The following is a 26917-nucleotide window of genomic DNA, read 5'->3' as shown; positions in this document are numbered from 1 at the left end:
GCCTCTGATTTCATGGGTAGGGGGGAAACTCTTACCATTGCAGGTTGTCATCTTCTCTGCAAATTAGTCTTAGAGTTATCTAGAGAACTAGGAGTTTTAGTGACTTGACTAAGGTAACACAGCAAATCTATTAATTAATCAGCCTGAAATAAGCACCTACTACGTGCCATAAGGATACAAAAACAAAACACATATTAGAGATGAGCTATGGATACATATCTTTTTGATTTTAAAAACACCTCTCTATTATACTTTATTGCCTTATATGGAAGCTTGTGAGAAAGCTAGTGGTAATTTTATGGTCCTAGTAAGACTTGGGTAGTAGTGAGGATTTAAAAGAACTTGGCTATATCTCAAAGGTTGTTCATAAAATAATATATCTAAAATACCTTTTCTCCAACTCCAATTTTAAAGTTAATAAAACTAAATATAATTTAGCTTTTCCTAGCATTCATGCAAAGTTTTAAAATACTTAAATTTCTTTTCTAAAATTTGATTTTATGAAATTAAAAATTCCCACTATACAAAAATTAGGAATATTTACAAAGATCAATACCATATTCTTAAGTAAAAGTTTCAAATTAAACCAAAAAGTTATTCTAATTTATCTAAACAATCATATTAAAATACCTGCTTCATTGGATCCAAATGTAGAAGAGCCAGTAGTACTTGTAGATGCTAAAAACAAATTCAAAATAAATACATTTTATTTTAGTAAAGTGACAAAAAATCTAATTCAAAATACGTGAAAAATGAATAATGGATCCAACCAAACCCACCAAATATTTTACCAATAGGCATACTCATAAGGGATTGATTTATTATACTTATAAAAGCCCTAGGTGTAATGGAGACAACCAGGTATTTTTTTCTTTAAATATTTAACAAAATTTTTTTAATATTTTATTTTTTTTGAAAAATTTTCCATGGTTCCATGGTTCTTGTTTTTACTTTCCCCTTTACCCCTCCTTCACCCCCCATATCCAATGCGCATTTCCACTGGTTTTAACATGTGTGATCAATCAAGACTTATTTACATATTATTGATAGTTGCATTGGTGTGGTCATTTCGAGTCTACATCCCCAACCATGCCCGCATCAACCCATGTGTTCAAGCAGTTGTTTTTCTTCTGTGTTTCCACTCCTGCAGTTCTTCCTCTGAATGTGGGTAGCGTTCTTTTTCATAAATCCCTCAGAATTGTCCTGGGTCATTGCACTGTTGCCAGTACAGAAGTCCATTACATTCAATTTTACCACAGTGTATCAGTCTCTGTGTACAATGTTCTTCTGGCTCTGCTCCTTTCACTCTGCATCAATTCTTGGAGGTCTTTCCAGTTCACATGGAATTCCTCCAGTTTATTATTCCTTTGAGCACAATAGTATTCCATCACCAACATATACTACAATTTGTTTAGCCATTCCCCAATTGAAGGGCATCCCTTTGTTTTCCAGTTTTAATAACAAATTTCCACATAAATTTTCCAGTTACACAATCTATACATATTGTCTCCCTCTCTTACACACAAAACATATTTCCATATTATTCATTTTTGTAATCAAATAATCTCATAGAAGCAAAACCCTAAAATATATACCCAAATAAAGAGGTGATAAATCATGTTTTCATCTACATTTCTACTCCAACAGTTCTCATCTAGGTGTTTCAATTACATATCTAAGATATGATCAAATCCATATTCAATTCCATATCTATATCCAAACCAACTGACAAACTGTCACTTCCACTGAGGCTAGATTGAAAGCTTCCATTTGATTGCGAGCTGGGGGCAGTACTACAACATGTACTTGCACAATTCGAGAAGATGATCTTTTTATTCCAGATGAAAAGCCTCTAAATGAAATACATATATCACAAATAACATAAAATATATAAGATGTGACAAAATGTAAGACATTTGAATAATTATTTTTAAATATTTAAATAATCACAACACCTACTGCACAGGGATCAGATTTAGAGCCATATAAAGGAGCCTTGACATAATCTGGGTCATCAGCAGAAGCAGCAATGCCATATACACTCTACTAGAAAGTTTGTGCCAAATTAAATATCTTCTGCATACAGTAGCCCTTCCTTCAAAGCCAAGTTATCTGGTTGCTTCCCATTTAAATCCATTGTATCTAATATCAATTAATGATAGTAAAATCAAAGGGTTCAGCACCTGATATTAAAAAAATAGTCTCTGCATTCATTTTCTATAACACTACAATTAACAGGAAAGCAAAAAGCTATATTCATTTTAAATTTCATAGGAGGAAAGTTTAAGTAAGAATATCTAAATTATTATCAGTTAATTTATAGTTCTTAAGCCTGGTGATTTAATCAAGTTTCTTTAATTTGACTCCCAATTCCACTAATACTAAGTCACTCATCACAGCCAAATCTACGAACGCATGTTGAACTATGCAGTGATTAATGGTTATTATTATAATAATAGCTATGAGGAAAGTAAAAAAAAAGTTATAAGGTTTGCAAAGCACTTTACATATATTATCTCATTTGATTTTCACAATATTCTTATGGGACACATGCTAAATAGTTCAAGCAAAAAAATTAATCAGTAAGCCTAAATAACCGGTCCCAGAATATCAATAGCTCTAGAGCTATCAAAACTTCAACCGTTTAATAAACTAAAATAATCACCAATCCTAAAAATAAATCCTCTAGACTTACAACAATAGCACAACCTAATCCCCTGCTAGCAACCAAACTTAATCCCCCATAAACAGGAGAAGGCTTAGAAGCAAAACCACAAACCTAAAAATTAGCAATAAAGAAAAAAAGAAAATAACTATCATTTTTATTAGTGTAGTATGGACTCTAACCATAACCTATGACATGAAAAACCATTGTTGTATTTCAACTACAAAAACCTAATGACCACCCTACGAAAAACCTGCCCGCTTATAAAAATTATTAACCACTCCTTCATTGACCTGCCTAACATCTCAGCCTGATGAAACTTTGGATCTCTCCTAGGAATCTGCTTAATTATTCAAATCTTAACAGGACTAATTCTAGCCAGACACTGTACAGCAGATACACTGCCTTCTCATCAGTGGCCCATATTTGCTGAGACATAAACTATGGATGACTAACTTGAAATCTTCATGCTAATGGGGCATCTATATTCTTCATATGCTTATTCCTCCACGTAGGATGAGGAATTTATTACGACTCCTACTTATTCAAAGAAACCTGCAATATCGGAGTAATCCTCCTACTTATTGTTATAGCAAGCACATTTGTTGGATATGTATTCCCATGAGGACAAACATCCTTCTGAGGGGCCACAGTAATTACTAATCTCCTATCAGCCATGCCTTCTATCAGCACTATACTAGATGGATGAATCTGAGGTGGTTTTTCCATAGATGAAGCTATACTAACCCAATTCTTTACCTTCCACTTTATCCTACCCTTCATTATCCTTGCCCTAGTAATCATTCACCTACTATTCCTCCATGAAACCCTCCAATAACCCATCATGCATTAATCCTGATGCAGACAAAATCCCATTCCATCCTTACTATACTATCAAAAATGCCCTCAGACTAATCCTAATAATCCTAACACTACTCAGGCTAGCAATATTCTCACCAGATATATTAGGCAATCCGGACAACTTCACACCAGCTAACCTTCTCAACACCCCTCCACATGAAAGACACTTCTTATTCACCTATGTAATTCTTCAATCCATTCCCACTAAACTAGGAGGAGTTCTAGCCCTCCTAGCATCCATCCTAGTACTACTAATCATTCCATTTCTCCACACATCCTCACAATGAACCCTAATATTCCTACCTATCTCACAAATACTATTTTGAATACTGGGAGCCAACCTTCTCACTCTCACCTGAATCAGAGGCCAACCAGTAAAACAATTATTCATCATCCTTGGCCAACTAGCCTCAGACTTTACTTCACACTTATTATTATCCCAATATCACTAGCAGGTATGTTAGAAAACTAAATATTAAAACCAAATTACCCATAAACTATTAGTCCAAGTAATTTAATAAAAATATTGGCCTTGTAAACCAACAATGAAGGAAAACTCCTTCCTAGGACCACCCTTAAGAATAAGTGTTAGGTTTAATTAGTTATTAATTAATTATATAGTATAATTAGAAGTAGAGATATAGACCAGAGCAAGGATTTTTGTCCTTTTTATGCAAGGCTGGGGGGAAAATCACTGTGGACTTTTTAAGGAATATTGAATTTGTAGGAAAGCAGTTGGGATTCTGGGTGACTCTCACTGTCTTGAGAGATGGTTTCTGCCTTTTCTCTGTTTAATATCAGTTAGAGACTTTGGCCAAACTTAACTTGGAAAACCTATAACAATGAAGAGTTTTTGGTGGATTAGAAAGCTGTTCTCCTGACAGAGAGAAGCAGCTTCCAAGTGGGGGCTCTGTTTGCTCACACTGAACAGCATGAGCTCTGCCTGCTCTATTGTGAAGAGCCAGAGAAGACATTTCGATCTCTAACATTGGTCAATTAGAGAAGACAACTTATTACTTTTGTCCTATATTTCAAGGAGGCTAATAATATTGAAGTTATATTTTAGAATAAGGATAAACAGATAGTTTTGGTTATAGATAGGGTTAGGTAGAAAGCGGTAGAATAGTACAAGAAGGTTCATCTTTGGTGAACAAGAAGAAAATCCTTGTGGATCAGTTTTGATGGGATATAGTTAGTAAATCTTAGATTTAGATTAAGGGCCTTCCTATTTTATCTTTACCTCTTTTCCTTTCCCTGCCTCTCCTAACAAAATTAATAAATAGGTGTTGGCTTATACTGTGTCCAGCAGCTTTATACATTGTCTACTACCAAGTGACCCTAACAGCTCAAGTCTATAATCAGCTGTCTATCATCAATAACAGATAGCAAGAACAATATCATCTATAACAGAAGGTAACAAACACCTCACCATCAACACCCAAAGCTGGAAAATGATCCACATTTCCAATGAGGGAAATGTATTCAGGGGAAAAAATATCCCTTCAACTAATTATACCTGGGGGATTAATTTCCAGTTATAGGTTGATCAGTTTCCTGAGCATTTATTCATTTCTATGATGTTTTCCAAGCCTGGATACAGTCCACCACAAGTACTATGATAAGTTCCAAAACATTGATCAGCACTACAGTTGAATCCAATATAATAATATATAGACTCCCTCCAAACACATGCCACGGTGTAACATATGCACTAAAATGTCTTTTTATTCTGTAGTCAGTGCTAAAGAAAGCTACTTATAATTTAAAATGACTCAGTGATTCAGAATAAATGAAGTAACAATGTATATATTTTGGTAAATTCAATTAAATTCTACAAACACTTAACTACTTCCTCTATGGAAGCTCCAAGGAACAAAAAAGATGAGCAATTAGTAAGTATATCATAAATGATTGTTACATGCCAGATATTGTGCTAAGCACTGGAGTCACAAAGGCAAAGATGAAATAATGCCTGTTCTCAAGGAGTCTATGCCTACATATAATAACAACAACAACAACAACAATAATCACTGGTATTCACATAGTGCTACTATATGAATATTAAATTATACTTTATTTAATATAATATTTAAATAGGTTTATGACACTCTATATTTATTATCTTACTTGATACTCACAACAACCTTGAAAGGTAGGTGCTATTATTATCTCCATTTTGTAGATGAGGAAACTGAAGTAAATAAGTTTAACTTGACTAGTGTCACATATCTGATAAGTGTCAATTATTGTAATGTATGTTTATATAAGCAATTAAAAATAATTACAAAGTAACTTTTGAGGGGATGGTGGTTTCATGTGAAAGGTGGCACTTGAACTGAGTTTTGAAGGAAACAAGGTATTTCAAGAGGTAGAGGTGAGGGGAAAGTACATTTTCTGCATGGGGAACAATCCACAAAAGGGCATTAAGATAGAAAGTGGAGTGTCATATATCATAAAGAGCTAGAAAGCCAGTTTGGTTGGACCACAGAGTTCAGGAAGGGAAGTAAAGTAAAATAAGCCTGGAAACATAGGTTTTGGCCATTTTGTGAAATGTTGGAAGGGTTTATATTTCATCCTAGAGGGAATTTAGAGATGGAGATTTGTAAATTAGAGGAGTAACATTGCCTATGATTACATAAGATGTGATGCAATTATTATCAAGGATGTCTCAAGGAGATGTGATGACTATTTTCAAATATTTGAAGAATTGTCATATGAGGGAGGGGTTAGATTTGTTCTCTTTGGCCCCAGAGTTCAACAATAAGAACAATGAGTGGAAGTTTAAAAAAGAATCACTTAGGGTGGGTGTCAGGAAGAATTTTCTAACAATTATAGTTATCCAAAAATGAAAAGAGCTATAATAAAGAAGTTGGGGGTCCCCTTCATTGGAACTCTTCAAGGAAAGACTGTAAGTCTATTCACCTCCTGAAATATGTACCAAAAGAAAACATCCCAGGGGTATGATCAATGAAACCCCAAACTTCTATGTTAAATAAAAATAATGCAAACATCCAGAAACAAATTCAAGCAAAAAGGAACAACAGTCAGGATAACACAAGCCTTGGTAACTTCTAAAAACCAGAGGAGATCTTAGAACACAGAATTCTAAATGACAAAGAATAAAAACTTACAATAAAAAACACCTTACTCTGAAAAGTTGAATATCATTCTACAGGGGTGGGGGTGAAGGGAATCTATCACAGAATAAAGGATTTTTAAACATTTCTGATGAAAATATCAATGATGTGTAACAACTCTGAATTTCAAAGAGAAAAGTCAAGACAAACACAGAAAGATTTAGTTGAGAATTTCATAGTGGATAATATGTTGATTGAACACTAACTGTACCAAAGAGAGAGGTTCTGTTCTTTCAGAATCCTAATGTATTTGAAGGATATTGAGGGAATTAAATATGAAAAAAATATGAAAAAAATCCCAAAGGATCTGAGGGTGGTTTGGATTTGTATGAAGGTTTTTAAGAAGGAAAAGAAAAATGTAAAATAAATACACTAATATGGAAATGAAGAAGTGTTGAGATCTATTTATTATCTCTGATAATCTGATAAGGACAGCTTAGTTGATAAGAAAATAACAGGACGGGGAGAAGATCTTGACTATTAACTCCCAGCTGCTTCTCCGAAGTACTATTGAGTCACAAGTTTTTTATATATGAAAATTCAATCTCCCTTTCACCCACAAGCACAGAGAGAGTTTTACAGCTCCATAGGCATTGCAATTAGTTTAGACAATACACAGAAACTCAGAAACTTCAAAGTGAAGATAAAAACGGGGCTGGACCTTCAGCTGCCTGATTATCAGCAAGCTAAGTCTGAGAATACTTTTCTCCAGGGCAAATGCCCCAGCTAAACTAAAGTTTAGACCTTGGCTGCATTTCTGACCAAAGGGGAAGAATGTTAACCTCTTAACTGTTGATTTGCTAGGAACTTAAAGCTTTTCAATAAGGCCACAATACTTTTCAACAGGAAATCACAAGGATCACAAAAGAGGTCAAAAGAGGAGTCTCAGATTTTTACCTGTTTGAGACTCTGTTTCTCTTATTGGCTTCCCACAAAGAAGAAGGTGGAATTTGTACTTCTCAATACATGGACACATACAACAAATAGAAATGCATCAAGCTCAAAGGAAAACAAGTGGGGAGTAGGGTAGGGCAACCATCTGGATCTTAAAGTAGAGATTAAAAGAGGGAAAGAAGAGAGAAGAGGAGAGAAAAAGACAGCAGAGAAGAGGAAAGAAGAGGAAAGGAGGGGAGACAAAGGGATGGAGGAGGGGAGCAAGGGGGGAGGAGGCAGAGGAGGAAAAGAAAGAGGANAAAAGAAAGGAAAGGAAGATTACTTGAAAATTATAATTTTTCAAAAAGTGTTGATGCTATATTTCAAGAAATCATAAATGAAAACATAGTTGAAGAATAGCTAAACAAATTAGGATATAGGAATATAATGAAATATTATATTCTAAGAAATGACAAAAGAGATGACTACAGAAGATGATGGGTGGTATGAAGTGATAAAGAGTGAAGTGAGCAGAGCCAGGAGAATAATTTATACAAGGACAAAAAAAAGTGTAATAAAAAACTCCTGAAAAATAAGCATTAAATAACATCTATTACAGGTCAGGCAATGTGCTAAGTACTTTAAAAAACCCAAATAGAAACACTGTGAGGGAGGTACTAGTATTTTCCCCATTCTACAGATGAAACTGAGGTAATTTAAGTTACTTATTTGCCCAGAGTTATATAGCTGTAAGGAAGAATTTGAACTTGAGTCTCCTTGACTCTAAGTCGACCTAGATGCTTCTGTAAAAGGGGAATGGACTAGATGATCTCCAGTGTCCTTTCCTAAATTCTATCATTATATTTGTATACCCTGTAAATACAGAAGGAGGCAAATTAGCTATTTTCTGGTGAAATGGAAAACTGACAAAAATAAGATCTGGCAATTAAAAAGCATTTATAAAACAAATCCTTATTTGTTTAAGGGCCATTATCTAATCTCTGTGTGATTTATACCCTTTACTTATATCTTTTTGGTTTTGGTGGCTGCTTAATTGGTTAGGAGAAGTCCACCAAAGGATCATGAAGAAATGAAAGCCATTGCCACTTAAAAAGTCACCATGTTGCTTTTTGGCAGTTCCTGCAAAGATTTGGTTGAGCTCCGAAATACCTAAATGCCCTAAAATGAAGCACTTACTTCTTGGAATGGTTATGAGGATCAAGTGAGGTAAGATATATGGAGTGCTTTGCAGAACATAAAGTCCTATATAAATGCTGTTATTATTATTATCATTAGCATTGTTACCACTACATTCACTACTATTATTATATTTATTACAGATGAGCAAACTGGAATCCAAAGTGACTTGCAAGGTCACACAGGTAAAAAGTGAAGGTCCAAAATTTGAATACATCTCTTGCCATGGCATTATACCATGGCTTCCTGTGACTCTATTTGCTATACATAATTTTTTTCTTTTATTCAGAGATATTTAATTTTTCCAATTATACATAATAACAATTTTCAACATATGTTTTCCAAAATTATGTTTCAAATTGTCTCCCTCCTTCCCTTCCCTTCTTGGAGATGGTAAACAATTTTATCTGAATTATACATGTTTTATCATACATATTATACATCATCTTATAATTATTCCAGTACTAGGTTTCAGTGAGCGGCAGGAAATGGCAAGTGTGTAAAAGGAAAAGGTATAAGATGATGGGGAAGTTTAACATTTAGGTACAGTGGAAAAGGAGGGCAGAGGAACATAGAGCCTGGGAGGGTTAATGCTGGGTATTCTGTGGGTATAAACAGTTGCTGTTCCTCATTGCAAGGAACTTAGCAAAGTTTACTGGAAGGAGAATGGGAATGGAAGGAAGGTATCAGTAGCCATGTTGCCTCTGTCACTTCCTTTACCACTGATGCTCCTAATGATCCCAAGTCAAGGGGTATATCAACACCAATATGACCCAACGGCGTAAATTGGACCTGTGAGAAGGATGCAACAGTCAAAGGACCCTTGGGAGTAGTACCATGAAGTTAGGGAGGGAAGTGTGCCTTTGGGGAAGCAAGAGCGGACCTCCCCTTTCCCCAATATCAGTGCCTGGGAGAAAGCAGTAGTTATTCTGCACTAATTTCATTTCTCTTGTGAAGAGTTTCCACCTTGTCTGGCTCTTGCTCCTTTCAAAGCAATCTACTCTTCAGGTACAAAGTAGAAAAGTTAATTTAGTTTAAGAAATCAGATCCAGAGCCTTTAGTGGTCCTTGCTTTTAAATGTTGCTTAAAGGCTGCCTCACAGTAGAAAAGAGGTTGATGCTTTTATATGACTATTAGCAGCAAGCACAGTAATTGTGGTAACATCAGATGAAGAGAAAAAGAAAAAGTCAAAATTGGTTTCGACTAAGTCACATGGAATTTTCATAGCAAATTTACTTTACTAATCCTCTTTCCACTTTTGCAAATCTGGGTGGGATCCTTTCACAAGGAAATTGTAGAGATCTTTCCTGGAGAACATTTGTGATTCTTTTTATGCTCAGAAATCTCTATTCATCTGTGAACAACTGAACTATTTATTACTTCCTAGGAAGAAATGTAGTCTAAAATTTTTATTTTGTAACTCTGGTGCAGTTTCAATTCTACTCAAAATATTTTCTTAAATTGTTCAGGACAAAAATATGATTTTTATCACTTTTGTTATACTAACATGATATCACTTAGCAAACTTTTAAAAAGTAATAAATGTGCTTATGTGCATTCATAAAATTTTTTTGTAGAGTTTCAGAGTCAACTTATTACCCTAATGATCAATTAGAATTTTAATTCTGAGATTCTACCTACATCTGTCAGAGTAGCAATGATAAATATTGCAAGGGCTCTGGGAAAACAGGCACTTGGGCCTATGAACAGATACAACCATTCTCAAAAACAAATTGGAATTATACACAAAATTACTATGAAATAATACTTGGCCTTTGACCTAGCCAGATCTACACCTCAAAGAGACAAATAAAAAAAGAAAATCTCTCTTATGTGCCAAAATATTTATAGCAGCTTTTTTGGAGAAAAAATAGAATCTAAGAGGATCTTCAACAATTGCAGAATAGCTGAGCCAGTTGTGATATGAAGGTGATGGAATACTATTATTCCATAATAAATGAGGAAATGGACGATTTAAAAATGACACATGAGCTGATGTAGAAACAAGTGAGGAGAAATGGACAAACAATTTCTACGTATACATATATACATATTGATTTTATATATCAATATGATAAAAATGAACAATTTTTCTAGACTTTTCTAATCTAATGAGGAGGGAAATGAGCAGAACCAATATAACAACGCTTAAAAAAACAACTTTGAAAGTCACAAGAACTTACACTATGACTATTCAAGATTCTAGAGGACTAAAAATGAAACATGTTATACGTTACAGAGAGATGATGGATTTAGAATATGTAAAGAGATTTAAAGTGTATATATTTGTGTATATACATATATATACACACTCACACAAAAATATGAACAAATTCCTCCAAAGCCTATACAGAAAATCATATATGTGTAAACATATTAATATGAATATGTTCATCATATGTATATATGCTTTTGTGTATAACCACTGAGAGGGATTTATGACGTTTCTTTTTTCAATGATAATTATTTAGGACAGAAATATAATTTTTATCACTTTTGTTATCCTAGGTTACTCCTGGAAGGAGGCAAGGACCAGGCTGTATACCAGAGATAGAAACAGGTTAAAAGTAGACACTTGGATTAAAGAGTTCAATTCTTAAGGATTAAGTGAAATGTTTAAAAAAATAGATTAGGTGAATTATTTTTTTTCTTATTTTCCTCCCTCTCTCCTCTCCTCACACTAGATAAAGCATCACTTGACTCTCATAATAAATGCATATATATATATTCATAATGCGTTTCTATCAGTTGTTTCTCTGAAGGTAGAATTATTGTTCAAGTATCATTTCTATTGTTATATATAGTTCTCTTAGTTCTGCTCGTTTTTCATAATTTCATGTAGCTCTTTCCATGGTTTTTTAAAATTAACTTGCACATCATTTCTTTTGACACCATAATGTTCCATTGTAATGATGAACCACAATTTATTCAGCCATTCCCCAACTGATGGGCATCCTTTCCACTTCCATTTCTTTGCACCACAAATATAGGTGCTATAAGTATTTTAGAACATGTAAGCTTTTTCTTTTTCCCCTGATCACCTCGGGTTAAGTTAATTCTCAATAAGAATTAAATTAAGAATGAAAAAAATATACACTTCCATTGTATTCATGTCAGTAAGAAAGAAACTAAGAGGCTTTTCTTATTAATGTTTCCTTTAAAAGTTAAAACCACACAGTCGGAAGATGAGTTTACTGAAGCTATTATCCAAGCTAATACCCAAGAATTTCCTCCATCTTATTCTGCATTTATAAGTAAAGAAACATCTCCACAAAGAAAAATCCTTGAAAGATGTTAGGCTGAAAATCCAAGCAATTAGATGGATTTGCCAAATATCAAAGTAAATCTCTTACCTTTGCAGGAGATGCAAAGCACCGCAACTATGAACAAAAATAGTAATTTCATGGTAGTGGTTTGGGATCTAGCAAGAGAGACCTGTCATCCTCAACAATTAGATCCAACGAAAGACCCTCCTCCTCAGGATTTTATAGCTATCTGAAACCCAGGCTCTTGTCCTAACCTAGGGGAGGGGAAATCATTGACGACAGAACAAAGATAAATAAATCCAAATGCCAAAAACAAAATCCACTTTAAGTCTGCCTATTGTGTTCTTAACTGGGCCATCTCCTTTCTTAGATCAACTCATGCAAAACTCAAATAATTTCTCTTTTCCTTCCCAAGCAAACAAAAAATCAGAAGTAAAAGCTTTAGGATTAAAAACTAAACATATAGTCAATGCACATTTATCTGTTTTATTAATCATCATGGAGATTTTAATACTTCAGAAAACTCAAACACTATCCTTGTTCAGAGGCAGGGTGGATAGAGAACATACAAAGGCGATATGGTATAGTGGATAGAGAGCTAGCCTTGGAACCAGGAAGACCTGAATTCAAATCTTATTTCTGACTTCCATTTTTTTTGTGCAATACTTGGCAAGTCACTTAATTTCTCAGTCTCTCTGCACAACTCTGTAATATTCTTAAAGAAGTTGTAGAAAATGTACTAGCCTGCCTACGTAAATGGAATTTCCTCACTTGGGCATTCCCTACACCAGTAAAATCACAAGTCTAGTTGCTTTGCTCAACAATCAAAACGTATTCAAAATCTAAACTATCTTCTGTGACAAAATTGAGGGGATAAGGCAGCAAGGGGTCATTTATGGCAATTGAGTGAGCCATGCTGACTCCATCTCGAGACTCAATTCTGAAGCCAGCTTAGGTCACTTTCTATTCAATTATGGACCTTTTCCAAATTCTATCTTCTAAGAGAAATGTATTCAGTTGTGGGAACTGGAAGAAAATATTGTACCTACTGCTTAGAGACTGTTAACCAAGAATCTGGGTTATGTTGGCCAGAAACACAGTCAGATCCAGACAGATGTAAAGAGTTTTCTCATAATTATACATCTCAAGCCATCTATATATCATCTGAAAATTACCCTCATCCTTATCAATCAGTTATTGATTTCATGTTCCTTTGGTTGTTTACAGATACTTGGAGAGGAATGGGAAATCTCTTTTTCTGAATTCAGGGAATCGTACCTGTTCACTCTCCCCCTCTCAACTTGGAAAGTCCCCAATATTTCAATTAATTAGAAATCAGATTATCTAATGTATTGTTCCCTTTTAATTAATTGCTTACTTAATTATTTTTAATCTATAAAAGTCTATTTCCTCCTGTACCTAGCTCTAAGCTAAGGAAAGAGCCTAATCCTAATTTATTAGACATTTGGCATGCATTACTTGATAAATTGATATGCTCAGAAGAGTGAACCTTTGTTTCCTCAATCGTTTTATCTTCCCCCTGTACATTTCCTTCCTTCAAAGTATTCATTTCTCAAATCTATGACTTTTCTAGATAAAAACTTATTTTTGAGATCCATAAATAGATTCACACGTATGTACTATATCTCTGCTCAAGTCCTATTCTGGTACCCCATTGTGCGGTGCATGTGAATTTGGGTTTTCAAAAATAAGGTTACTGTGGTAGTTCTTATCAAGAAGAAAAGGCTAAGGGACAGCTAGGTCGAACAGTGGCTAGAATTGCCAGGTCTGGAGTTGGGAGGACTTGAGTTCAAATTTGACATCAAACAAGTCTTGGATGTGTGAACCTAGGCAAGTGATTTAACCCTGATTGCCTAGCCCTTGCCACTCTTTTGTCTTAGAACTGATATTAAGCAGGTAAGGGCTTAAAAAATAAATAAAAAGAAGAAAAGGCTAATGACTGACTGTGTGTCTGTCAGTTGAGGACTATCCTAGGGAAAGTTAGAGAAACTCCTCAGCATGTTGCATAATAGATTTTGTTGGGCAAAACAATTCTTGAATCCTATATATTATGCGGCCAAGAGATTGGATATGCATCCGTGGAAGAAGTACACATAAAAGCACAAAAACATTTTTGGTACAGACCTGTGATTTCATAGATAGAGAACTCAACCTAAAGAAACTTCATTCATCTGGGAAGATTGGCAATTTGTAATTTATCATTTTAGAGAGTTGCCTGGAAGACTGAAAATCCAAGTAAATGAATTCTGTATTTTGTATTCAAATTCCTTGAAGGTGACTATAATGCCTCCTTAGTCATCTCTTTTCTAAGCTAAATATTCTTGGTTCTTTCTGATCTTCATATGGCCTGATCTTAAGGCCCTTTACTTTCCTAATAACTCCTTTCCTGGATGCATTTGAGCTTATCAGTAGCCTTCCTAAAATCTTATGCAATGTGTCTACCATATTCCCTACAGATAAGTTCAGATATTCAGGGAAATTGTCACTCGCTTGGTCTTGGACACCACATTTCTTTCAATATAACCTTACATCATAACTTTTTTGGCTGTTAAATAACACTATTTTTGATTGTCGCTCTTCCCATCTTAGAAAAGTTTTATTTTTTTAGTCCAAATATAAGGCTTTACATTCACCCTGTTAAATTTTGCCAATGTTTTAGCCAGTTGAGATGTTTTAGGGTTTTGACTTCACCATCTTATGTTTTAGCTACCCCTCATATCTTTGTCTTCTGAAAATCTGATAAACATGCCATCTTTTCTTTCACTGAAGTCATGATAAAAATGTCCAAGAGTACAGAGTGGAGTAGAGGTATCTAGGACATTCCACTAAAGCCCACCTTCCAAACGGATATTGATTCCTTCATTATAATTCTAGTCTGGTTATTTAATCAATTCAGAATGCAATTTTATTTGTACAATTGTACAAATTTCTATCCATAAGAATAGCATGAGAGTTTGTTAAATGTTTCATTAAAATATAAGTAAACTATATTGGAATAAATATATCTACTGTATAGTGCATGAGTCAGAAAACCTAAAGAATATGTCTGGTATCTTCAGGTAAGAGAATGGACTTTGGAGTACAAAGTGGGAGGAAGGTCTTAGAGGGTAAAGACAGGAGGAATATTCCCCTGGTGAGAAGAGGACTAAGAAGCAGAGACTGCACATTCAATATATCTCGGGAGTTCCAGTTCAGCAGTGAATTAAAAGTATCCTCCTGGCAAAGGGAAGAAATCAGAGAGGAAAGGGCTCTTCTTACATGCATCCCCAGTGGGATGTTATGTATGTATGTATGTATGTATGTTTGTATTTGTTCTTGTTCAGTAGTTTCAGTCATGTCTGACTCTTTATAACTCTATTTGGGGTTTTCTAGGCAAAGATACTGGAGTGGTATGCCATTTCCTTCTCCAACCCATTTAAAGACAAGAAAACGGAGGCAAACAGGGTTAAGTGACTTGCCCAGGGTCACACAGCTAGTAAGTGTCTGAGGCCAGATTTGAACCCAGGACCTCCCATCTCTAGGCCTGGCTCTCAATCCACTGGGCCACCCAGCTGTTCCCCCCCCCCCCAAATTATTTTCTATACAGTGATCTTTGTACATATCCATTTTGAACTTTTGGTGGTGCTACTGACTATATTCTAAAGCCAATTTCTGCCAACTGCATTATCATTTTCTGAACAGTTCTTTTAAAAAAAATCAGTCCTTCCCCAGGTAACTTATATTCCTAAGTTATAAGACACTAAGTTGTGAGTCTGGACAACTGCTTTTGATTGCAGTAACAAATGATTTCAGTGACTACTGTTTTATAATAGAATTAAAGGTCTGGTTAAGCTATAGTCTCTTCAAATATAGTTTTTCACATTTTCTTTGAGTTCTTTCAGTCTTCCAAATGAATTTTTTTGTTCTCAAAAGTAGCCCCTTAGTAATTTAAATGACATAACACTAAATCTATAAATTAAATTTGGTAGCATAGCCATTTTATTATACTGAAATGGCCAAATCATAAGAAACAATTATTTCTAATGATTTGGGTTTTTTTCTCTATAAAGTGTCTTAAAGATGAATTTATACAGTCTTGTGTATCTTGGTGGGTTACCTCCTAGATATTTTATGCTTATGTGGAATAAAATTTATTTTATAATCTTAGCTTCCTGGAAATGCTGATGATTGAATTTATATTGCTGATGATTATAAGTATCTAGCAATATTGGTCTAGCCATTAGTCATCTCAATTATCTTCTTCGCTTATTTAAGGAGATTTCCTAAGTGTACTTTCATGACAACTGCAAACAACAAAAGTCTTGTTTCCTCTTTGCTAACATTTATACTTTTTCTTTGTCAGCTCTCTTGGCTGAAGTCTAAGATAGAAGATGGCAGTGCAGAGAAAGGGAAAAGTAGAAAATTTGCCCTCCCATTAGCTCTTTCTAGCTTTTTTTCCCTCCAATTAGTTTGTCACATGGTAAGGTCATGAGTTAGTCTAGACAGGCTGAATGTCAGTTAAAACCAAGGAAGGCCATCTTTGTGCCTTTGACTTTTCTTCCAACTATAATAGAACTTTACAACTTATTAATTTTAATGGCTAAAGGCTGTTTTCTTAATGGAAGTGGGAAAATGTGAAAGTAAAAATAAAACAATTCTTTAGTATGTTTTAGGGTTTGCAACATACTTTTGTTATAGCAACCCAGTGAAGTAGATAATACAAGTATTCGTGGATCTCATTTTGGAGAATAGATGACTCAAATAGCTTTCATGTTTTTCTGAGGTCACATATTTGGTGTGTATTAAAAGGGACTAACAGTGTTAGCTCTGCAAAGGTCAAGTAACATATTTAAAGCAGCAAAAATATTTGCCATTTTCTCTAAAGAGTATGAACATTTTGTTCTCTATCTTTTTCTCTCAGGTACATTGTTATAACAAGGATTTCATCACAATGATATGCCAAATAGACAAAACACTGATAATAATACTAAAATACACAAAAGGTACAGCTTCTGTATGGAATTTAAAAAGCATTTCCAGTAAAACATAATTTGGATTTTCCTTATTGGTTTAAGAGGATGTGGTTGAAGCATAAGCACATTAAGAAAGAATTCATAATGATCGACTGTCAGTAAGACAAAACTGAGAAGGATTGTTTCTTATGAGATTATAACTGAGTTAAAAATATTTTAATATGTAGTAACTTTTCTTGGTATGGACAAAGAAAACAATATGAAAGTTAATGCTACTTTGTCCTTTAAGGTCCAAATAAATTATCAGTAAAACATTCTTAATTCATCAACACAATAATAACTTTTAGTGCTATAGTGTTGTTTAAAAATAGCAAGAAAGAGTTATTGTGTGTATGTGGCTTCTGGGTGGAAGGAAAGAAGGCTGGGTGAAATGGAGAAGGAAATGTGAAGGAGAATTGAAAGAGAATTAGAATTGTTTTAAATGAATGATTTAAATTTGAGGAGCTGGGCAGCTCAGTAGCTGAGAGATTGTGGTCATGGTAGCTTTGCCTTCTTGGTTTGGGCCACACTTTCTTACTCTTTCTTGGGATGCTTTTCTACTTGAGCCATTACATTGCTTGTCTTCCTCTGTGGTCGGTGCCATGGTTTGTGCTGTACTTTCATGACTGGCTAGAGTTTGGTAGGATGTCTCATCATTGTCATTCTCTTCAATGAAATTGTTGATTGTTTCTATGATTTCTTCTTTGACAAATTGGTTTTGGAGAATCATATTGTTTAATTTCCAATTGGTTTTTGATTTGCCTGTCCAGGTGCCCTTACTAATTATTATTTTTATTGCATTATGATCTGAGAAGGTAACATTTATTATATCTGCTCTTTTGCATTTGCTTGCAATGATTCTATGTTGTCCCTATTTATTTTTCTCCACATATCAATTAAATCTAATTTTTCTAGGACTTCATTCACCTCTCTTACCTCTTTCTTATTTATTTTTTGGTTTGATTTATCTAGATCTGAAAGAGGAATATTTAGATCTCCCACTATTATGCTTTTACTATCTATTTCCTTCTTGAGCTCTGCCAGTTTCTCCTTTATGAATTTGGATGCTATACCACTTGGTGCATATATAATGAGTAGTGTTATTTCCTCATTGTTTATACTGCCTTTAATCAGGATGTAATGACCTTCCCTGTCTTTTTTAATCATATCTATTTTTACTTTGGCTTTGTCAGAAATCATAATAGCCACTCCTGCCTTCTTTTTCTCATTTGATGCCCAAAAGATTTTGCTCAAGCCCTTAACCTTAAACTTGTGTATGTCTACCTGCCTCATATGTGTTTCTTGTAGACAACATATGGTAGGATTTTGGTTTCTGATCCACTCTGCTATTTGCTTCCGTTTTATGAGTGAGTTCATTCCATTCACATTCAGAGTTACAATTATCAGTTGTGCATTCACTGACATTTTTGTATCCTCCCCTAGACCCACCCCTTCTTCTTACACTATTTTCTTTTAAACCAGTGGTTTGCTTTGAGCCGGTATCCCTTATCCCCTCCCTTGATTGACTTCCCTTTCTGCCCCCTCCCTTGTTATTCCTCTCTTTTTGTTTTTTAAAGGCCTGATGAATTCCCTCCCCCTTCTTCTCCCCACCCTTTTTTGACCTCCCCACTCCCCTGCTCCCTTTGGTTTATCCCTTCTGACTTTCTCAGTAGGGTTAGATAGAGTTTTTTATCTGGATGGATAATAAAGCTACTCTTCCCTCTCCGGGTTGAGTACACTGAGAGTAAGGTTTGATTATTACCTCTTAATGCTCTCTTCCTCTCCTTCTTATAATAGTATTTATCCACTCCCTTTCCCATGCCCTCTTTGTGTGTAATAGAATATCCTATTTTTCTTATTTACTCGGATTTTTCTTGGTGTCCCCTACTATTCTCCCCTCTCTTTCCCATTCCCCCCATGTCATCTTAGACCATTTAGTATCCTGTCCTCTCCCAATGAATTATTCTTCTGGTTGCTATAATAGTGAATATTATAATAGTGTATAGAGTTCAATACAGAGAATTATACATAGCATTTCTCCACCTAGTAATACAGATAATTAGATCTTATTTAAGCCCTTAAACAGTCAAATTTAAAAAAAATTATGAGTTTTCTTTCTTTTCCCTCTGTTTCTTATTTACCTTTTCATGTTTCTCTTGATTTTTGTGGTTGGGTATCAAACTTTCCATTTAGTCCTGGTCTCTTTTGTGCAAAAACTTGGAAATCTTCAATTTTGTTGAATGCCCATACTTTCCCCTGGAAGTATATAGTCAGTTTCGATGGGTAGTTGATCCGTGGCTGAAGGCCCAGCTCTCTTGACTTTCTGAATATCGTATTCCAAGCCTTGCGGTCTTTTAGCGTGGAGGCTGCCAGATCCTGTGTGATCCTGATTGGTGCTCCTTGATATTTGAATTGTCTCTTTCTAGCTTCTTGTAAGGTTTTTTGTTTTTCTTGAAAGCTCTTGAATTTGGCTATTATATTCCTAGGTGTTGACTTTTCTGGGTCCAGTATAGAGGGTGATCTATGGATCCTTTCAATGTCTATATTGCCCTCTTGTTGTAGGACTTCAGGGCAATTTTGCTGAATAATTTCTTTTAAGTATGGAGTCCAAGTTTCTATTAATTTCTGCTTTTTCTGGAAGACCAATGATTCTCAAATTGTCTCTTCTAGACCGGTTTTCTTGGTCTGTCACTTTCTCATTGAAATATTTCACGTTTCCTTCTATTTTATCAGTCTTTTGACTGTTTTATTTGTTCTTGTTGTCTTGAGAGATCATTGGCTTCTAATTGCTCAATTCTAGCCTTTAGGGACTGGTTTTCGGTTATAATCTTTTGGTTTTCCTTTTCAATCTGGTCATTTCTGGTCTTCAGTTGACTTGCCTCACTTTCCAATTGTGAAATTCTGCCTTTTAAACTGTTATTTTCTTGCCCAATCTCTTCCATCTTCCTCAACATCTCATTTTTGAACTCTTCAATAGCTTGTGACCAGTTTTCATTTTTTTTGGGAAGGTTGGGATACTTGTTTGTCCTCCTCTGTTGTCTGGATTTTCTCTGTGTAAAAGTTGTCGAGTGTTCCAGAGTTTTTCTTGATAATCTTTTTCTTCTGGGGTTTTTGGCTTGCCATTGTTAGCCCCTCCCCTTTTCAGCTTTGTCTTTAGACTCAGGGTCTGCCTGCACTTTCTAAGCTCCCGAGGGCTTTGGTCTCCTTGTCTTTGGGGTCAAGCCTCCTGGTAGTTCCCGGTCTGCCCCTCTGCCCGAGGCTCCTTCAGCAGTCTCAGGGGCTGCTTCCACAGCTGCACTCCCGTCTGCACTGGGTCCCCACTCGAGGTCCAAGCCTGGGCTCGAGATCTTTGTCCTTGCCTAGGGCAATGCCTCTACCCGCTCAGACGCTCAGGAAAGTGCCTGCATTAGGGATCTTTGTCCACGTCTAGGGCAATGCCTTCACCCTCATAGACGCCTGGGAAAGTCCGTGCATGTCCCCTAGCCACTTGGGGTCCCACGTCTTGCAGCTCTCAGGTACAAGCCCTGGGGCTGCTAGTGATTTACTAGTTGCCCCAATCCTGTTTTCACTCTTGTGTGTTGGCCTTGGCGTTGTGCGTGGTATGTGTGGGTGGATGGGCTTCTTCCTCTTGCGTTTTAGTGAGAGCTGTTTCACCCCTATTCTGTGTACCTTCAATGCTGCGCCCTGTTGTGGGGTTCCTTCGTTCGTCTGGATTCGTTTTTATGTCCCCTAGGAGAGATCGAGCAGCTGCTCCTTACTCTGCCGCCATCTTAACTGGAAGTCCTCTGGTAAAGAGCATTTAGATGAATAAAAGAAAAAAAATGAAAGTGATATTATAAATATTGCATACTACATGCCACCTGGATAGAAAAAGGAAATACATAAACAGGTGAGAATTTGGGGAAACCAATGATGATCCTGACATGATAGATAATCTATATAAGTAAGAGCAAAGTCTCTGAACGAAAAGTTACATTTGGGTGACCAGCAATTAAGGTTAAGTGAGGGAGAGAGAGAAAGAGAGAGAGACGGAGACAGACAGAGATACAGACAGAGACAGAGAGAGATTACAGATATAAATATTTATATCAACAATATAAATATGGATACATCTATATATAGAGAGAAAGCCTTAGAAATAGACAATATAGAGATCAATAGACAAGATAAGACAAGCCTAGTGGCACTCTCTAGCTGGGTCTATTTGGATTCCAAAGGCCCTGGTGTCTGGAGGGGGCAATAAATCTTTTAGAAAATAACCTATTTTGAAGAAGACTGTGAGGATCCACACTTAAAGAAAGTATGAGCACAGCCCGGGTTGAATGTACTGCTAATGCCCTCCTCCTGGGAGGAAGAGCTGCCTCATAGTTACATGTGGTATCTAATCTGGGTGATAAAGTAAAGAAAGATGGTAGAGTTCAATCTTCTTAATGGCAAGTGGTGACCTCTCTGTTGAATATTCCAGCTGAGGCCAGAAACTTGGAATAGCGAGAAACCCTACACCTTAGTGCCAGGTGAGGGTGGCAGCAAAGAGTACCAGAGAGTGACAGGAAGCAACACCCAGCAGAAAATACATGCAATGCCTCTGTATCCTGAAAAGACTATGTACCAGAAACTAAATGCAATGTGAGACCAAAAAAAGCAGTCTGGCATAGCAGCTAATCAGGTACTACTAGAGGAAGGAGGGAAGGAAACAAGCATTTATTAAATACCTATCGTCTGCCAGGCACTTAGCTAAGCATTTCACAGATCTTATCTCGATTGGTAAGTGTTGCCAATCCCTGTCTTTTATGTGACCTATTTGCTTGCTCTATATTGCTTTGTGGCTTGTCTCATCAATTGGCAAATTAGGATCCTTATGACTCTGGTGCCACCTGCTACCTCAGATTCTGGGGGGAACAATTCTATTCTTGCCTCTAGTAAAAGTGGTCTTCCCCAACAGGAGAGGAGGAAATGAAAAAGATATAGAGAAAAAATGGTAGAATAGAAGGAAATCATACAATGAGCTTTAGCCTTCTCTCTACACATCCTCCAAATCAGTGATTCCCAAAGTGGGTGCCACCGCCCCCTGATGGGCGCTGCAGCGATCCGGGGGGACATGGTGATGGCCACAGGTGCATTTATCTTTCCTATTAATTGCTATTAAATTAAAAAATAATTTCCAGGGGGCTAAGTAATATTTTTTTCTAGAAAGGGGGTGGTAGGCCATAAAAATTTGGGAACCACTGCTCCAAATAGATCTAGAAAATGTACCAGGCTGAATCCTGATGGGGAAATTCAATACAAAGTTACAGAGAATCATTTGTTTAGAGCACAGTCCAGAGCATTTCAAATTTGGAAAAATAACCCAAAACCAGAATGAACAGAAGCTGCAGATCCATACTGAAGATCCCCAGATTTAAGCTGAGACACCTCGGTAGGGACAAATGTCAACTGGCATGGCAGCTTTGTCATCCAATACCCAGTTCTAGGTCACAGATCCAGGGCAGATTCATGAGGGTTCTTGTTCTATGGGTCACATTCCTGGGTATAGAAGCCCTAGTTAGGAAAGCCCTGGGCAGTATAAATAGAAATGAGGAAGTTCAGAAACCTATAGAATAATCAGGGCAATTATTCCAGACCAAAGAGGAGCCTACAGTCCTGTCACTCTAAACCATCAGAGCTCACCAGCTCACTGATGGAGGTTGAACTTGGAATCAGTCTACTCTGTTTAGACTCAGAACCAGATCAGGTACTTGTAAGAGCTCAGATGAAATGGTCAGTAATCAAACTCTTTCCTGGATCAGATCACTTTGAGAATACCAAAAACTTGATAGCTCATTTATTCTTCAAATTCTGAAATAAGACAACACTAAATACTCCCCCAAAAGCAATAACAGGACCCTCCCCTCCATAAGTGCATAGAGTCTAACCCTTGATGTTAAGTACAAAGTAAAAAAGTGGGCTAGGAGAATTAGCAAGCAAACCAAAAAGAATCCCACCAGAAAGAACATTTGTGGTGACAGAGATGCTTCAGACAGAAACCCAGAAGAGAATCATTACAAAATATTTACAAGCAAAGCTTTGAAGAAAATCACAACATAAGCTGTTCCTGGAAGAATTTTTTAAATGGGTTTTTAAAAGGAGGGTTTTTTTGTCAATGAAATGAAAACACTAGAGAAAATTTTGGAAGGTAAATTAGAATCTTTAGAAAGTTGGAAAGGGAATTTACAATGTGGCACAAGCTCATTGCATAAGCAACAGACTCCTGGGAAACAAAAATGGAACAAATAACAACCAATAACTTCATGAGATAACAAGAAATGTTAAATAAAAATACGGAAAAAAGTATCTCAAAAACAACTGACATGGAAAACTGACAAGGAGAAAACATTTTAAAGTTATCATTATCAGAATAACTGAATATCATAACCAAAACAAAAGCCTAGACATCATATTTGATGAAATCTTACAAGAAAACTGCTCCTAGCTCTTAAAGCCAGAAGGGGAAAAAAGAAATAGGAAAAAACCACCTGAGAATTTCTAAAAGTGAAGACTCTCAGAAATATTTTTGTCAAAATTCAGAGATTCTAGATCAAAGGGAAAAATTGCAAATAGATAGAAAGCTGTTTCAGGTTCTGAGAGTCACAGTAAAGTTCACACATGAGTTAATAGCTAACTCAACAGGGAAGGAATTGGATATATTAGAGGCAACTGGACTCTTGAAGAGTGGGACAGCATTAATACACAGAGTAGATTTCAAGGAAAAGGAAGAAAAGAAGATAACCAAAAGGAGAGTATAGATCAGTGGTAGGCTGCATATTCAAGGATATAGTTGGGGTATAGAGGTTTCTCCCACAGGACAGCATCTTCTCTATCACCTGCAAGTATTGATTTGGTTCTAGAGTGAGGTACTTGGTTTTCTTCTGGAGTGAGAAAAGAGGAATCTCCCAGGTAAACTCCACAAGGCAGAGGAAGAAACTCTCAAGAAGGGAGAGTCCAGAATGGATACCTTGGAAAGTATAATTCCATGAGAAATATAAAAAATAGAGAGACCAGACAATTATAGGGACCAGGAACAAAAGAATTAGGATCTAGAGATGACAGAAAGAGAAGACAGATAATGAGAGTAAATGAAACCATCTCAGGAAAGGGATTAAAAAATGATATTTAAAAAATAAATGAACAGGAAGGGGAAGAGAAAAAGAGGGAATCTGATTAAGTGGAGAAAAAGAAGGGATAATTCAAAAACTAAGTAAAAGCAGAGGAGAGGCAAAGGAACTATTAAGCAAAATTCAAAAGGGAAAAGATTGATGAATGGAAGGAGAAAGGTAGGGGTGAAGAAAAAAACTACTGGGAATAGGGACACTTAAAAAAAGAATAAGCTAAAGTCAGGGAAGCTAAGTGGCTCATTATATAGTGAGCCAGACCTAGAGATGGGAGGTCCTGGGTTCAAATGTGGTCTCAGACACATCCTAGTTGTGTGATCCTGGGCAAGTAACTTAACTCTAATTGCTTAGTCCTAACCAATCTTCTGCATTAGAATCAATACTTAGTATTGATTCTAAGATGGGAGGTAAGTTGTTTTTTTTTTTAAATAATAAGCTAAAGGAACTGAAGGACATAGTAGAACATTTACAGAAAAAACAGGAATAAATCATAACTTGAAAAAAGCAATATTAGAGAAAATGAAGAAAAGTCTAACTAATATTTTAAATATGAATGAATTAAACAATTCAATAAAACAAAAAGTGTGATACATTGAATAAGAGAGGAAAATCTTACAATCATCTTCTTCCAAGAAACACATTTAAAAAGAAAGACATGCACAAAATAAAACAGAGAAGAATGGAAAATTTTTACTATTCATTAAATGAGTTTTTACGAGGAGCAGGAAGTGAGATCACACTATATGATAAAACAAAAATAAAAATCCAAAAATAAAAAATGAATTAAAAGATGAAAAGTGAAAGGAATTATAGGCAACAAAGCAATCTCAGTAATAAACTTATCCACTCCAAATGCCTTAGCATCCAAATTCATAAAGGAAACACTAATTGAATTACAAGAAGACATAGAGTGGGAATAAGTAAAACAATAGTGACAGGAACATTCAATATTCCTCTTTTTCAATTTTGGACTAATCTAAAAAAATGACAAAAAAAAAAAGAAATATGGAACTTAACAAAATTACTGGAAAAACAAGAGTAAAAACTAACAGCATTTTCTAGGTGGGATGGCAAAACAATGTATAGCACTACATTAAAGTTTTACAAAAGCTTACCATAAATCAGGGCACCAAGACACTGCAAACAAATATAAAAGGAAGAAATAGTTAATATATCCTTTACATACTATAATGCAATAAAATTGCCATAAATTAATGAACACAAATAAAAATAAAGATCTAAACATAATTTAAAAATAAAACCCTAAACAATGAGTGCGTCAAAAAACAAATAATAGAAGCAATTGTTATGTGAAAGAAAATGATAATAATGAAACAATATATCAAGATTTCTGGAAAGTAGTTAATACAGCTCTCAAGGAGAAAAATCATAGTTCTACAAAGATATATTAACAAAATTTAAAAAGAAAGGATTAATTAACCAAATATATATGCATAAAAATTAGAAATCCAACAAAAAATAAGCTTAAAGTTAGCATTAAAGAAATGTTAAAAATTAAAGAAGAAATAGATAAAATAGAATACATCCCCCCAAATGGTAATTAAAACTATAAGTTGGTTCTTTGACAAGGCTATTAATTTTAGTACTACAAAATTTTTATCAATTTTTTTGATAAACCATAAGCTAATATGATTAAAAAGAAGAGGACAGAAAATGAAAATAATAAAATCGCAAATGAACAAGGCAAAATTACAACAAAACCAAAAGAAATTATGAATATTCGTATCTTAACAAAACTCAGAAAACAAAAGAAATAGAGGATTATCCTCAAAAATATAAAATACCAAAACTATCAGAAGGCCTGGTAGAGATATTAAATAAGCCAATCTGAGAAAAGGAAAAAGAACTATATATGTAAGAGAACTACCAAAGGAGGGGAGGGGAAGAGACTTCTGAACCTGATGAATTTAGAAGAGACTGATATGAGAAACATTAATGCCAATACTTCACAAATTATTCTCTTCAATCAAATATTCAAAGCACACTCTCATATGATTAAGAGACAAAGAACATTGTACACCAAAAAAATCAAAAGTGAAAGCAACAAAATTATAAAATTTATGCATACCTTGAATGAAGAGATGTAAGAAGACATCCTCAACCCATCCCTTCATAGCAATGGGATTTTTTCAATGTTATTGATCAGTTGTGCTTGTCTTTTTTTTTTTTTTTTTTGAAAATGCTGTTTGTTATATGGTATGGATCTCTAGGAGTAGGAGCAGGAAAGATGTATATATATATGTACACATATTTATATGTACATATATATATATAACTATGATGTTATAAGTTATTTTATAACATCTTATTTTATTTTAAAATAAATAAAATGAAAACTTATTTTAAAATAAATAAATAAAAACTTATTTTAAAATAAATAAATGACAACATGGAAAATCTATTTGAGTACTCTAAAAATATCAGTTTTCTGAGAGAGAAGAGCCCTCTGATATCTACCTTTAATCTTAGTAGTAGGTATAAGGTATTACATTATAAGGAGGTACTGCTATCTCTTAGATGTATATCAAGATGGAGTACAGAGAGAGGATAGGATGGCACTTCTCCTTTATAACACTTGCCCAGGCAGGATTCTGTAGGTCAAAGTGTTTATTCCTTCAGGACCCACCTGGGGTTAATTGATATTAATTATTGGGCTCTTCAGCTAGGATAACGTTGGTAATCTGACTGCGTTGGCTCCCTTCCCAAATAAGCTTTGGAAACCAATTCAGGAAGGTAC

General features: G+C 35.2%; 1 protein-coding gene and 1 pseudogene across 1 annotated transcript in view; one reads left to right on the top strand and one right to left on the bottom strand.

Moving 5' to 3' along the window:
* The window catches only part of MUC19 (mucin 19, oligomeric), a 56550-nt gene extending 56499 nt beyond the window's left edge, over positions 1-51 (bottom strand). The window contains exon 1 of the mRNA XM_044679107.1: positions 36-51. Coding sequence (XP_044535042.1) covers positions 36-51 — 16 coding nt within the window. The remainder of the gene's footprint in view (positions 1-35) is intronic.
* Positions 52-2824: 2773 nt separating this feature from the next.
* On the top strand, positions 2825-3885 carry LOC123250670 (annotated as a pseudogene).
* The last annotated feature ends 23032 nt before the right edge of the window (positions 3886-26917 follow it).

This window comes from Gracilinanus agilis, chromosome 5, assembly GCF_016433145.1.
Source record: "Gracilinanus agilis isolate LMUSP501 chromosome 5, AgileGrace, whole genome shotgun sequence".
NCBI classification, from domain to species: domain Eukaryota; kingdom Metazoa; phylum Chordata; class Mammalia; order Didelphimorphia; family Didelphidae; genus Gracilinanus; species Gracilinanus agilis.
Note: the sequence above shows the minus strand (reverse complement) of the source record. Positions and strands in the feature narration are given on the sequence as shown.